Source organism: Anabrus simplex, chromosome X (genome assembly GCF_040414725.1).
Source record: "Anabrus simplex isolate iqAnaSimp1 chromosome X, ASM4041472v1, whole genome shotgun sequence".
Classification (NCBI taxonomy): domain Eukaryota; kingdom Metazoa; phylum Arthropoda; class Insecta; order Orthoptera; family Tettigoniidae; genus Anabrus; species Anabrus simplex.
Genome location: NC_090279.1, coordinates 176,931,789 through 176,946,775, shown reverse-complemented (window position 1 = coordinate 176,946,775; position 14,987 = coordinate 176,931,789). Strand labels below are relative to the sequence as shown.

At 41.3% G+C, this 14,987-nt stretch overlaps 1 protein-coding gene across 3 annotated transcripts in view; it reads right to left on the bottom strand.

The window, feature by feature from the left end:
* Nucleotides 1-5,535: 5,535 nt before the first annotated feature.
* LOC136886847 (alpha-tocopherol transfer protein-like) overlaps nucleotides 5,536-14,987 on the bottom strand; it is a 91,260-nt gene continuing 81,808 nt past the window's right edge. For all 3 annotated transcript variants that reach the window (XM_067159693.2, XM_067159692.2, XM_067159694.2), the window contains exons 5-7: nucleotides 9,468-9,578; nucleotides 6,826-6,931; nucleotides 5,536-5,745 (exon numbers count right to left, since the gene is read on the bottom strand). In XM_067159693.2, coding sequence (XP_067015794.2) covers nucleotides 5,597-5,745; nucleotides 6,826-6,931; nucleotides 9,468-9,578 — 366 coding nt within the window. In that variant the 3' untranslated portion in view covers nucleotides 5,536-5,596. The remainder of the gene's footprint in view (nucleotides 5,746-6,825; nucleotides 6,932-9,467; nucleotides 9,579-14,987) is intronic.

Sequence of the window (14,987 nt, the reverse complement as noted above, 5' to 3'; positions counted from 1 at the left end):
AGGTACGTAAATCAAGACGGCTGTGGCTATTCAGAAAAATTTCTGTGGTACGTCTATAAGTTCGGTCCAGGACTAGGGTGCCATCCAGAAAGTTGACCGAGGCATTAACATGGATATGACATACATCATCATTATAGACCGTTATACCTTTCAGATATCAGTCTGCAAGCCTCTGTGAATTTACTAAACGTTGCCACAATCCTCGATTTGTAACTAGTGATGTGGCCTCATTTAGCTCTATACCTCTTATCTTTAAATCGTTAGAAACTGAATCTAACCATCGTCGTCTTGGTCTCCCTCTAATTCTTACGCCCTCCACAACAAAGTTCATTATTCTCCTAGGTAACCTATCCTCCTCCATTCGCCTTACATGACCCCACCACCGAAGCCGCTTTATGCGTACAGCTTAATCCATCGAGTTCATTCCTAAATTAGCTTTTATCTCATTCCGAGCACCCTCCTACCATTGTTCCCATCTGTTTGTTCCAGCAATTATTCTCGCTACTTTCATGTCTTACTTCTAACTTAAGAATAAGATATCCTGAGTCCACCCAGCTTTCGCTCCCATAAAGCAAAGTTGGTCTGAAAACAGACCGATGTAAAGATAGTTTCATCCGGGAGCTGACTTCCTTCTTACAGATAACTGTTGATCGCAACTGCGAGCTCACTGCATTAGCTTTACTACACCTTGATTCAATCTCACTTATTATATTACCATCCTGGGAGAACACACAACTTAATACTTAAAATTATCGACCTGTTCTTGCTTTGTATCACCAATGTGACATTCATTTCTGTTGAATTTCTTACCTACTGGCATCAATTTAGTCTTCGAGAGGCTAATTTTCGTACCATACTCATTGCACCTATTTTCAAGTTGTAAAATATTAGACTGCAGGCTTTCGGCACAATCTGCCATTAAGACCAAGTCGTCAGCATAGGCCAGACTGCTTACTACATTTCCACCTAACTGAATTCCTCTCTGTCACTTAATACCTTTCAGCAGATGATCCATGTAAACCACGAACAACAAAGATGAAAGATTACAGCCTTTTCTAACCCCTGTAAGTACTCTGAACCAAGAACTCATTCTACCATCAATTCTCTTTGCAGCCCAATTGTGAACATAAATGCCTTTGATTTATTTATTAAATAATCTACCCTTAATCCCATAGTCCCCCAGTATGGCGAACATTTTTTCCCTCGGTACCCTGTCATATGCTTTCTCTAGATCTACGAAACATAAATACAACTGTATATTACTCTAGTAGCATTTTTCAGTTATCTACCGCATAGTGAAAATCTGATCCTGACAGCCCCTCTGTGGTCTGAAACCACACTGGTTTTCATCCAACTTCCTCTCAACCACTGATCGCATCCTCCCTTCCAAGATGCCAGTGAATACTTTGCCTGGTATACTAATCAATGAGATACCTCGATAGTTGTTGCAATCCTTCCTATTCCCTTGCTTATAGATAGGTGCAATTATTGCATTTGTCCAATCTGAAGGTACCTTACCAACACACCATGCTAACCTTACTATTCTATGAAGCCATTTCATCGCTGCCTTCCCACTATAATTGGCACAGTGTGCAAAGGGTAAGCGTAAATCAGTCGTTTGTACAGAACTTTTTAAGCGATTCTGTTCGCATTTTGCATGGCAGGGCGTGGTACCCCTCACACGGTCCAGTACTGTCGGATCACAAGTATTCCGGATGGAAAAGGAAACAGGTAACGCTTGGGCGAAGATGTTTGCCAACCCTGAGGATGAAGGAGATGTAACCAAGGCAACATCACATGTGTTCGTCTTCCAGGAGGTGTGGCTTGCGACGTTGCGCACTCGGAGGCCACTACCTACTCCATTTTTTTCCGGGAACTGTTCAAGATGTTTCTGTGGTTAAACATTCTGGCTATACTAGCTTTTCCTAATCAAGGAAAACAATTAATTAATTGTAATTTAATTAGGATGAAGTGTGCACGATGTAATTCCACCCCAATATAAGGCATTTAACTGTTTAATCAGCGCTGAAAGTAACTTCATAGGAACGCTTTTCCAAACGCCATTGCATCTCTGACAATCATAATTATTTAATGCCAGGTTATTTTTAATTTGGTTTTGGAGGACAATTATTATTATTATTATTATTATTATTATTATTATTATTATTATTATTATTATTAGTAGTAGTAGTAGTAGTAGTAGTAGTAGTAGTAGTAGTATGTAACAGAGTCTATATTGGCGACAATAAGGGTCTTTCTTTCTTACAGTGGTTGAGCGCGATGCCATTTGATAAATGAAGTCATAGTCGAGACCGCTAACCTTTCAGCCAGACTTCGCACACAAGGATTACAAAGAAACTGGAGAATTTGATCCACAATGAGTTGAGATACACATTACGTGTGTTGCCTTGAAGGAGGCGTGCGGTTCCTCCCCTAATTCCCCTCTCCGTTCATTGTCGAGCCAATGGGACGTGCGGGCAGGCGGGGAAGCAAGAACCTTCCCCTCCGAGTGTGTTTCGTTCATGCTACATATCCTCGTACTTCCGTTTCCTCCACCTCCCCCCACTCTTCAGATGTGTGCATGTGTTAACGCGTCTGATGGATGTGACCAATGAGAGAGAGTGTGTAAGCAGGTACTGCGTGGTTCTGAGGTCTGTACTGTTTTCTTGCCTGAAATGAATATTTCTGGCCACGAGATGCTAAAGATTTCGAGTGTACATCTTCTGCACGCGCAGCCGTGTCCGGCTCATGATATTGTTTCATATTACAGAGCTTGAAGTGAAACCCATGCACGGAAAATCTTGTCAATATGTGCCGCAGGTCGTATCTTCCTTGCATCTTGATCATTCCATCTGTTGCATAGCTTTTATCTGCAAATAGCGTCATCAATTTCCCGGTATCATTGTAACCATAGCAACCAGTGTCGTCTATGTACACCAAGTCAGTAGCGTCGTCTTCTGTCTTTGGGCTTTCTTCCTGTAAGTAAGAGTTTGAGAAGCTGTCGTATCAAGTGAGCCCCGTTCTACTGCTCAGTCCAGAATGAAAATCCTTCGACTGGCTAGAAAACGAATCCAGGGCCTTGCAATAAGAGAGAGACACGCTAACACTACACCACGGGGCTGGCTAATCATCATCATCATCATCATCATCATCATCATTTTACAGTTCCATTTTCCCGGCTACTGTAGCCTTTTCCACTCTGTTTTGTTGAGACACGTTCCGTTGTTAATGCCGTTCTCCAGTGTCCTTCCCCGACCTGTAATGTCCATCTTTACGGTGTCCAATCAATGCATTCTTTGTCTTCCCACCATCCGTTTTCCTGCCACATGTGTCTCCAAGTTAACTTAAGCTGTTCTTGTTGGCTCCATCATCATTACATGCCCGAACCACCTCAATCTGGACATGCTGGCCCGATCTAACAGTGATATCTCAATCCCAGTTTCCTTACTAACCACGTCATTCCTTAACTTGTTCAGTTTTGTTTTTCTTGAATTGTGGACCTCAGGAACTTCATCTCAGATGTCTGCAACCTTGTTGAGTCGTTCTTAGTGAGAGTGCAGGTTTCGATAACATAGGTTAAGATTGGTATGAAGTACTGGTTAAACATCACCAGCTTTGATTTTGTTGATACTTTGGGATCCCAGAGGAGCGTTCGTATTTGCTGGAAAAAGTGAGAGCTCTTCTGCACTCTGTTTGCCACCTCCTTTGTGGCTAGTGTAGCTCGAGATGTTACACTGCCGAGGTACGTAACGTTATCCACACTTTCCAGTGGATGGTTTCCTAGCATGATGTTTGCTAATAATTTATTATTATTATGTTGATGTACGAGCGAGTTGGATATTTTCACACCTGGCAAGTGCTGGGTCTCCTAGCCCTTTCGCTAGCCCCTTCCGGTCCTTCAGTCGCCTAAAGCCTTTGATGGTGTAACCTTGTTTAAAAGAACCTGCGGAGCATCATTCCTGATGATTATTTACATTCCTGATTATTGTCGGTTAAACAGTCAAGTTCGAGCAGTTACCAAATACAAACAGTGAATAGCAGTGAACGTATAGTGGCTGCCAGATTTGAAGAGTTTTTAGAAGATGAACTGCTGTATCTGGAATGTCTAGAACTGAACTGAATGGGAATGAGCGCAGTGGAGAGAGGCGATCCTTTTGAAGAATTTAGTGATAGAAAATTTGTGGAAAGGTTTCGTTTACCTTAACATTTTCATTTCTCAATAGGTTTGTGGTTAGTAGCTGCAGAGTGTGGTTCGCTGTGGGTTTACAGCACATGTGATTAGTAGGCCTACCACTATGTGAACACCACGGGCTTACGTTGCCTGTGATTAAGGCTGATGACACACGGAGCGGTTTTTGCCGAGTCGGCGTTTATCAGATGGAATGAAACAGACACAGCGGTGCTCGCCGACAGGCGGCAGATTTGCCGACTCGGCCTGTCATTTAGCTGGCGGTGCAGCGAGCGTTTTGAAGACTTTGTGCGCGCTTTAGCGCCACTGATTTAGTACATTCAGCTGAATCACGGCCGACTTGATGCGTCGCTCTAGCGAGGGATCCAGTCGGCTGTGGCTGAATTTACCTGGCGATTGCATCATTGGTAGGTATTCCTGTATTAGATATCATGAAGTATCTTTGAAATTCAATAATATGCACGTAAAAGGACTTTTGGAATAAGAATAAGAACAATAATTTAACCTAACGTCGTGCTCACTAATGTGTTTTGTCCACTGCCTGCTCGATACGCACCCGATGACTGCTTATAAGCAGTCATTTTAGATGCAGATCGAGCAGGCAGTGGTTTCGTCACAGTCGGCAAAAACCGCTGTGTGTATCAATCACAGACGGCGGCCGACTCGGCAAAAACCGCTCCGTGTGTCATCAGCCTAATACCATTATGTGAGAAACACCACGGGTCTGAGCGTCACCTGTGATTGGTACCCACTTCGAAGGGAACACCACGGAATAGTACGGGTCGCTGTGATTAGTAAACCTAGGTGATGAACAGCATGGGTTTGCGTTGCCTGTGAGTGGCGCAATTATGTGAGAAACACCATCGGTCTGCGTTACCTGTGCGACGTACAATACTTTTGATTAGTACCACAACATGATAAATACCATGGTTCTACTTTACTAGTGATAAGTACCATTATGCGGGGCCGTTGACCTTGATTTTGGACCTCTTTAAACAACAAGCATCATCGATTCAAGATTGTGCTCTGGAAGCAGAGCTTGGTTAGTAATGCTATTGTTTTTAAGATTGTTTCTGGGAAGGTGGGGCATTGCGGGTCGGATCCGCTGACTCTTTTAAATTCGTGTATGGAGAGATTTGTAATAATTGAATACAGGCTTTTGGCACGCAATCTAGTGATGGAATTGAATACCATCACCTCTTCTATCCTGTCGGCCAACATTCTGGTGGTGAAATATTTTTCGACCAACAGGACTCGAATCGGTTTACCTCGGTAGACGTGGCTCCTTAATGATCATGGCTGCCAGGAGACAGATGTAGGTTTAGTTAAATATGTATACAACAAAGAAGTTAAAACAAAATGGCACTGTTTATTATTATCTACAAAAATTAACAAAGTAATGAACAATTAATCGATTTCTAGTTTCTTGAAGGATCCTTCGATCCCGAATATTTCAGTGGCGTTCTTCGATCTTCCTCGCCTCTTCTTCTCATCCACCAAAAATTCGTTGTCTAGGAACCATTGTCTGTGCTTCTCGAGACTTCGGACGGCGTAATCTGTAAAAAAGAAAGAAAAAACAGTGGCAACACTCTTATATTATTATCTCAGGTTTTCGCTACTGTTATACAGGGTGTTTCCGAAAGACGTCAGCGAGATTTAACAATCTTTTGTAGAGGAGACCACGATTTTACAATTATTTTATAAACTTTGGGCGGTCTGAGACATCATCCGTAATCCCAACGAAAGCTGTCCCTTTTTTTTTTTTTTTTTTTACTTCATTGAGCCACATGTTTCTAGTCTTGTAGCTTTTGATAAGTGTGAAGATCTTCGTACGCCTACTTTTGTTCATTCTCAGAAGGGGCCTAGTTGTACTTCATCTTAAAACAATAATCACCACCACCTCTTTCACAGGAAAAGAAGGTAAAACTAATAGCAGGGCTCAAGAGGTACTGAGAACGAGAGCGAGCATTCCCTGTGGGTGGGGGCGGTAGAATAACACCCACGGTATCCCCTGCCTGTCGTAAGAGGCGACTAAAAGGAGCCCCAGGGTCTCTGAACTTTGGAGCGTGGATTGGCGACCACGGGAACCTTATCTGAGTCCTGGCATTGCTTACACTTACTTGTGCCAGGCTCCTTACTTTCATCTATCCTATCCGACCTCTCTTGGTCAACTCTTGTTTTTTTCCGACCCCGACGCTATTAGGTTTGCGAGGACTAGGGAGTCTTTAATTTTCACGCCCTTCGTGGCCCTTGTCTTACTTTGGTCTTCATTTTTCGAAGAGTCGGATCCCTTCCATTTTTTTCCCTCTGATTAGTGTTATATAGAGGATAGTTGCCTAGTTGTACTTCATCTTGAAACAATAATCACCACCACCACCGAGAGCGAGCATCCAAAGAGAACTAGTGATAAGCGCTCCCTAGTGGACTTAAATCACTAATAATATTTTTCCTTGAGCACTACTTGTTTCATATCTATGGATTTAAAAGTTTGGAGAATAACTGTGCTAGAAGAAATTATGGAATGTAAGTCCGAAATCTATCCCGTAAATGAATACAGTTTACGTAATAGAAATATATTAACTTCTCGTCTGTCGTCAGATTTGTTTCAAATTTGTGAAATACCCTCAAGAACTTACCGTAAATCTCTTTCATGTCGTCAAGGTCTCCTCCATAATCCTTCGGGAGAATGCTCTGTGGAACCACTTTGTAAAGCTCTGAAACTGGGCCAGGGTGTACATGAATCTGAAAAAGAAAAATGTTGAAAGAAGTGAGTTAACGTTCTACACTACAATTTTAGCAGAATACCTAAGGTCAAATGCCTAACACTGTGTTTTTCACATAAACTATCCACAAACATTTATTTTACAAACATTCAAATGGTAATAAATCAAAGAAGTACAGTAATTAGAGACTGATATTAGTAAGAAAGAACATGACACCGAGCGAGTTGGCCGTGCGGTTGGGGGAACGCATCTGTAAGCTTGCATTCGTGAGGTAGTGGGTTCGAGCCCCACTGTCATCTTCCCTGAAGATGGTTTTCCGTGGTTTTCCATTTTCACAGCAGGAAAATGCTGGGGCTGTACCTTAATTAAGGCCACGGCCGATTCTTTCCAACTCCTATCCCATCGTCACCATAAGACCTATCTGTATCTGTACAACGTAAAGACAAGTGTAAAAAGAGAGAAAAAAAGACAATTTTTGTGGGAGTGAATAAATTGACTACCATTTTCGTTCTTATTGGCTGTTAGGCCCTCTTCACATGGAGCTACTCAAAATAAACTGTACTATCCTGGATTACCACTTGGAGTACGTTTAACGATGTGATTTCTCCAAGATGGAGCTCCATCGCATTGGACATAGCCGCCCGTAACCATCTGAATGAGACATATCCAGGGAATGGTTAGGAAGAAGAAGATGTGTCTCTTGATCCACTAGGTCATCGGATTTAATGGCTAATACTTCTTCCTGCGGGAAAATTTAAAACAAAGAGTTTACACACAGGAGCCAGAAAATCCTGAGTGCCTTCGACAACTCATCGCCGAAACCTGCAGATCAGTAACACCTGCTATGCTAATGCGCACTGGAATATTCATTCAGCGGCGTTCCCGGATGTGCACAAACCAAGCAATCATCATTTCGAACAATTGCTGACGTGACTAACCATTGTAGTGCAGTTTGTTTCTCCCCTCCCTCCCCTAACCCACACCTCAGTACATATCCCGTCTTAGATCGAGACCCAGATGGCATGTCAGCGCTTCTTAGAGGCCACATATACACTGTCATTCACTGAAAATATGCATAACAGGTGTATGCATAAGTATTTTTCGGTTTCACTAAGAGATGGCGCCAGTGAACAATACAGAGCGTATGAATTTTACACACACGTCAGTTTGTTCGTCTAACATTAACCTACCAACACACACAAGTTGAGTCCGCCAAACACTAGCGCCTGTGTTGTATCGTTCAGTGATCATGTCGACGTTTGTGCCTGAAAAAGAACATTTGCGGCACGCATTGCCTTTCTTATGTAATCAAAAGAAAAAGGCTGTGGAAATTCCTCGTTTGTTGGTAGAAACATATGGTGAACATGCTGGTAGAAACATATGGTGAACAGCTGGTAGAAACATATGGTGAACACGCTGGTAGAGACATATGGTGAACACGCTGGTAGAGACATATGGTGAACTTGTGAGACATGGTTTCGACAATTTAAACGTGGTGATTTCAATGTGAAAGACAGTGCGCGCTCTGGTAGACCACAAAGTGCGAAGACGAGCAAGCCGTTAATGCACAACGCTATCGCCAAAACATTATTAATTTAAATCACGCATTGGTCGAAGGACGACCGGAATGGGTCAGAATACATGGAAAAATGATTTTTGTTACACGACTATGCGCCGTCTCTCACAACAAAACCAGTGAAAGACACCTTGAAATCGCTTGGACGAGACATCCTTCCGCACCCGCCGTACTGCCCCGACCTGGCGCCACCTGAATATCACCTCTTCGCATCAATGGGGCACGCACTCGCAGAGCAGCACTTCAGCAATCTCGAGGAAGTTGGAAAGTGGCTCGAGGAATGGTTTTCCGCAAAAGACAAGCAGTTTCTTCCTGGCATGGTATTCATAACTTACCTGAAAGATGGGCGAAGTGTGTAGAAACCGATGGTCAATATTTTGAATAAACCAAAACTGAATTTCCCTTGAGTATTACGTGTTTTCTTTACCACAAAACCCAGCAAAATCTTATTCATACACCTGGTAAAAGAGGATATTTGACGTACATTAAGAGAAGGACACACGGTAGAGTTGGGAATAGAAGTGAGCACAACAGTATATGTTTTATGACGCCACCTTATTCCCATCCTATTACACAAAGAACATTCAAATTTTACACGTACACTGAATAGTCCTTTAACCCAGAACAAAAGAGGCATGATTTATGCATTTATTTCAAGAAAAAATGTTAAATTTCATGTGTAAAATATGTTTTAATGTATTTAATCATATTAATGCCCCCAAAATTAGATCGTCCCTTGCTAGAGGCCAGTGATCTACCAAGGCTGTACCGGGAGCCTAAATTTATTGCCAGATTAAAAAGGTCTGCCAATAGGTAACAACATTTCAAGTCCATATTGCGTCGATCTTTTAGAATATATTTTTTAATATATTTTCATGAGAGTCATAATTAAGGTAATGAAACTGGTTTTTCTCTTCACTTAAAAATTCTAGAATTACTTTCTCTTTATAAATTATTATAGATATTTGAGGAACCTTACTTTGTCCATAAGTTCCTTGTTGAAGAAAGGTTTAAACATCTGAAGAACATAGTCGACCACTGGCGAAACGTTAATCACATGGACAGCCGTCAGACGGACGTTGAGTCCTTCCTGAAATAAAACAAACAAAGAAAACTTATGATAATGGAAATTTAAGAGAAAAGGTAAAGGCTATATTGAGCGGGGCGCGGGTTACATTACACTCCTTTTTTTTTCTTTCTTTCTTGATCTTTTTACCGTCCAGGGTTAGATTTTACCTCGGACTCAGCGAGGGATTCCACTTCTACTATATCAAGGGTAGTGTCCTGGAGCGTGAGACTTTGGGTCTGGGGATACAACTCGAAAAGAGGACCAGTACATCGCCCAGGCGGCCTCACCTGCTTTGCTGAACAGGGGCCTTGTGTGGGATATGGGTAGATCGGAAGGGATAGACAAGGACGAGAGAAGGAACCGGCCGTGGCATTAAGTTAGGTACCATCCTGGTATTTATTTATTTATTTATTTATTTATTTTGAAAATAACAGATCATAAGTCCCAATTACAATGTTCACGACAGTTGTTACTTAGACGTTTAAAATACAAATTAAAACAAAACAGGACATAGCTAGAGTAATCTTAAAACTTAATTCCTGTCACACACAAGTCGCATTACAAACAAAAATAATTAAGGTTAATAACTAATATTACATTACAGTACTAATACATTCTAATTAAGATTAGCATAACATTTAGAACAATTATCTTAGCAGGATTTCCACTTGGAATGTAATACATTTAAAAACATGGTTTACCGAGCTCGATAGCTGCAGTCGCTTAAGTGCGGCCAGTATCCAGTATTCGGGAGATAGTAGGTTCGAACTCCACTGTCGGCAGCCCTGAAAATGGTTTTCCGTGGTTTCCCATTTTCACACCAGGCAAATGCTGGGGCTGTACCTTAATTAAGGCCACGGTCGCTTCCTTCCCACTCCTAGCCCTTCCCTGTCCCATCGTCGCCATAAGACCTATCTGTGTCGGTGCGACGTAAAGCAACTAGCAAAAAAAAAAACATGGTTTACAGCATTTATACTAGTTTGTACTAGTTTTCCTTTTTTTAAACAAATGTCTTCATAATCTATTGAATTATATTCAGAAGTACAGTGTTACATGTCGAAATGAATCTAGCTTCGGTTATACTAAAAATATCAACATAGGCATGAATATTATTGTAGAGTATCATTGTCCCGTTAATTGTCTGGAGGAGAAGTGGAAAACCACGGAAAACCACATCAAGGATGGCTGAAGTGGTAATCTAACACCCTTCTCTACTCAGTTGGCCTTCTGAGACTGTGTGGAACCCATTCAAGAGCTCGTACCACTTTTCAAATTTCATGGCAGAGTCGAGAATCGAATGCGGGCCCCGGGGGTGGCAGCTTATCATACCACTACACCACAGAGGAGGACACATTACACACTTGCGGGTTAAAAATATATTGCTTTTTAACATGTTTCTTTATCTATTTTTTTCTTTAATTTGGAGTAGGAAAGTAATAATGACCTTCTATGTCATGTGCAACGTTCCACTCTGTCATATATTCGTTTCTCATTCTGTAATTTTCAGTTTTGCAAATGGTTTTGATTGGAACACGAAAACTGTTGGAGATATTTCAGTAAACATTTGTGTGGATGTGAAGAACTTGCCCTAAACAATTTTGGTTTGACACGAATCATTGAACTTTCAATAACGAGTTAGTAATGCAATAATTAAAAAAATCGTAAAGGAGAAAGTGGTTAAGATAATGTATTTTTGGAAGGAATATCTTTAACATTTTAGAATTTTTATTTCTGTCCAAAGTTCCAGAACTGGAATGACCAGGTCGTAGACAGCCAGACAGCCATGAACACTTATCTGCCATTATTCCGTTAAATATCCACACTTCTCATTCCAATCAGTGCCTCAGAGTAGGGATTGAATCGCTCGAATGCTATGATGAACCAGTGTATTACGTACCAGTAGTATCGGAAAATTTATGAAACAGAGGAATGGCATGCTAAAGAAGGAAGTTACCTAACTCCCCAGCTACTTCCCGCTAATATTTAGGCAGACTGTTACACTCGTACGACTGGGCGAGTTGGTCGTGTGGTTAGGGGCGTGCAGCTGTGTGCTTGCATCGGGGAGATAGTGGATTAGAACCCCACTGTCGGCAGCCTTGAAGATGTTATTCCGTGGATTCCCATTTTCACACCAGGAAAATGCTGGGGCTATACCTTAATTAAGGCCAAGGCCGCTTCCTTCACACTCATAGTCCTTTCCTATACCGTCGTCGCCATAAGACCTAACTGTGTCGGTGCGACGTAAGGCAAATATTTAAAAAGAAATACTCGGTACGCATCACTAATCCTATCTATCTATGATGTGTGGCAACAGAAGACAAAGCACATCACAACAAACAACGGTCAATGCAATGTTATTGTTGATCAATTTTATGAGTTTTCTATATTGTAGGCCTTCACATTTAGTTTTCTTTCGACTCTGTGATCCTAGGGGGTCTTATACAATTATTTACAGTTTAGACTGTAGTTACTTATTCTCTGACTTTACATACCGATTTTCATTAAATCCTGTCTACCCATTTTGTCGTGACTCGGCGCTGATAAGGACTTAGTAACAAAAATCCAAATTCATGAATATTTCTCATAATAGCCGGTATGGTAACAATGTATAAGACATAAATGATCGGAAATATAATACTATATAACTTAATTATGTAGTATTTATCGATACGACCACTAATAACAATTATTTGGGGATTACATTTTAGGCCTACCCCTAAGCCACAATTTCATTCAGCGTGAATAAAATTATTTATGGCCTAGATTATAGCGACTTATTCCTCAACTTTCCCTACCGATTTTCGTTAAGATACGACCATTAATAACAAATATTTGAGAATTAAATTTTAGGTCTTCCCTTAAACTACCATTTCAATCAGCGCGAATAAAATTATTTGTATCCTAGATTATAGCGACTTATTACCCGACTTTATATACCGATTTTCATTAAAATATGACCACTAATAACATAAATAGTTGAGAATAAAATTTTAGGCCTTCCCCTAAACTACCATTTCAGTCAGCGTGAATAAAATTATTTATAGCCTAGATTGTAGCGACTTATTACCCGACTTTACATACCGATTTTCATTAAATTCTCTTCAGCCGTTTTCTCGTGATGCGTGTACATACATACAGACAGACAGAAATTACGGAAAAGTAAAAAAGTGCATTTCCTTGTTACCGTGGGCACGAATGATATAGAAATACCGTCCTTTTTAAATTCTGAGCAATGTACAGACAAAACTCTTATTTTATATATATAGATAGATATTGCTTTTAATTGCTACATTCCTACTGATATTTTTGTAATGACCGAGCTCGATAGCTGCAGTCGCTTAAGTGCGGCCAGTATCCAGTATTCGGGAGATCGTGGGTTCGAGCCCCACTGTCGGCAGCCCTGAAGATGGTTTCCCATTTTCACACCAGGCAAATGCTGGGACTGTACCTTAATTAAGGCCACGGCCGCTTCCTTCCCACTCCTAGCCCCTTCCTGCCTCATCGTCGCCATAAGACCTATCTGTGTCGGCGCGACGTAAAGCAAATAACAAAAAAAAAAAAAAAAAATGTAATGATCTATGTTGACTTCAGTTAAGAAAACCACAAAGACAGTCTTTCTGAGAATCCCGTAGCGAAGCACGGGTACATCAGCTAGTACCATATAAATTACATTATAATATTCCTTAATCACGAGGAATTATGATTGTCTAAGAGTGGGGTGTGTTTCCTTCTCCTAGGTCCATATGAACAATACTCTTTTCTTAACATGGGATGTGCTATAGTTACCTGAGTCCTCAACAAATATCTAGCTACTTGCGTTGGTTTTCACTGCGCTCTAGCGGACAAAGATTTCTCACGAACTTACCTGTACCACGAACATACCTCCCTTTACCCTAATACCTAGCTGAGGTAGTATGGGCATGCTTAGTTTACCTTGAAGAACATGAGATTGATTAGGCATTAGCTGGATGCTACTTAGCAGTGGAAGTTCTTGCGGGGTAGGGATGGATCACGATGGATCTGCTGTATTCCATCCAGCTACGGATGACTGCAGTTAGATGCGCCAAACTTACGAATAAATACAGAGTGCACTCATTTGAGTCAAAATTGATGGTATTTCTGCCAATAGGAATTACATACCAATCTAGGACATAGTGTTTTTGCCCCATATGTTTCTCTAGCAAAACTTGGTTTTTCATCTTAATAGTAAGTGAATCGGTTGCCAGTACGCCCATTAAGTCACAGATTATAGGATGTGTGTTTGGTGGGCGTAGTGTACATGATTGACTGGCAGTCAGAACATGATGGTTTTCGGAAAAAGTTCTAATCGGGGACACGACCAAATTAGTACGGACGGCCAGAAATTCAGAAAGATGGACGTGCCCAGTGACGATGTACAAAAAAAAAAATGCGTGGTGCTAAAATAATTACGAATCACGGAACTGAAGATAGGATCCACAGTCATGAAAGAGGTGAAAGGAGTATATACGACTCAGAAAGACCACGTCTCCTATAAATGTAAAGTGTTGAGCGGTATGCAGGAACCGATGGCACTTCCTTCCACCTCAGTCAAAATTATGTGGAGAATTTCATAAAGGTCTTGGCTGAATGGTAAAGATAACTGACTCCACCACTCTCCCTGCGATGCATGAATCCATTCTAATTCCTTTCTCCTTTTGGAACAAAAGACATCCAGGAAAATTCCTCATTCGGTATGTTCTTTTACTTCATCTGATGTTTTCCCATTGTCAATCAGTTCCTCTCTAACCAACTGTTCCTAGGTCTTCTACACTTCTCTTTCCTATTGGGTTCCATTCTGAGACTGGCTTTTAACTGTTCCGTCCTGTTGACATAAGTGTATTTTATGGCTCGTAATGACCTGAAAATTTGCGTTACGAAAGTTACCGTGACGGAAATGTAACCCTAGCAACTGTGCAGGTAGTGATGTAAGCACGGCCGACTGGATCCCTCGCTGCGCTCCTTATGAAGAAATTTTACAGCTTTTTGCTAAGCTTCGCAAGCGACTGTTAACGCCGGTCAAGGAGCTAGGTAGAGTGACGCATCAAGTCGGTCGTGGATGGATGGATGGATGGATGGATGGATGGATGGATGGGTGGATGGATGGATGGATGGATGGATGGATGGATATTGTTACGTAGAAACCTTGCAGGCTATGTTTTATGGCACATGGTCATCTGGATTTAGCTGCCATTGATGGATGGCCATGACCGAGAAACATATTTATGGTCATTTGACTTTCGCATAGAGGAAAGTAGTTTCTTTTTGATATGAATATGCCTTATGGTAGGGGTCATCCGAAAATGTGTGTAATGCGACCAAGTGTGTGACAGAAGTGAAGTCGCATTAGTTGTTACCGTAGGCCTTGGTCGCAAAAGATGCTGCGGCTGTGGATTTGTATAAATAGAATGT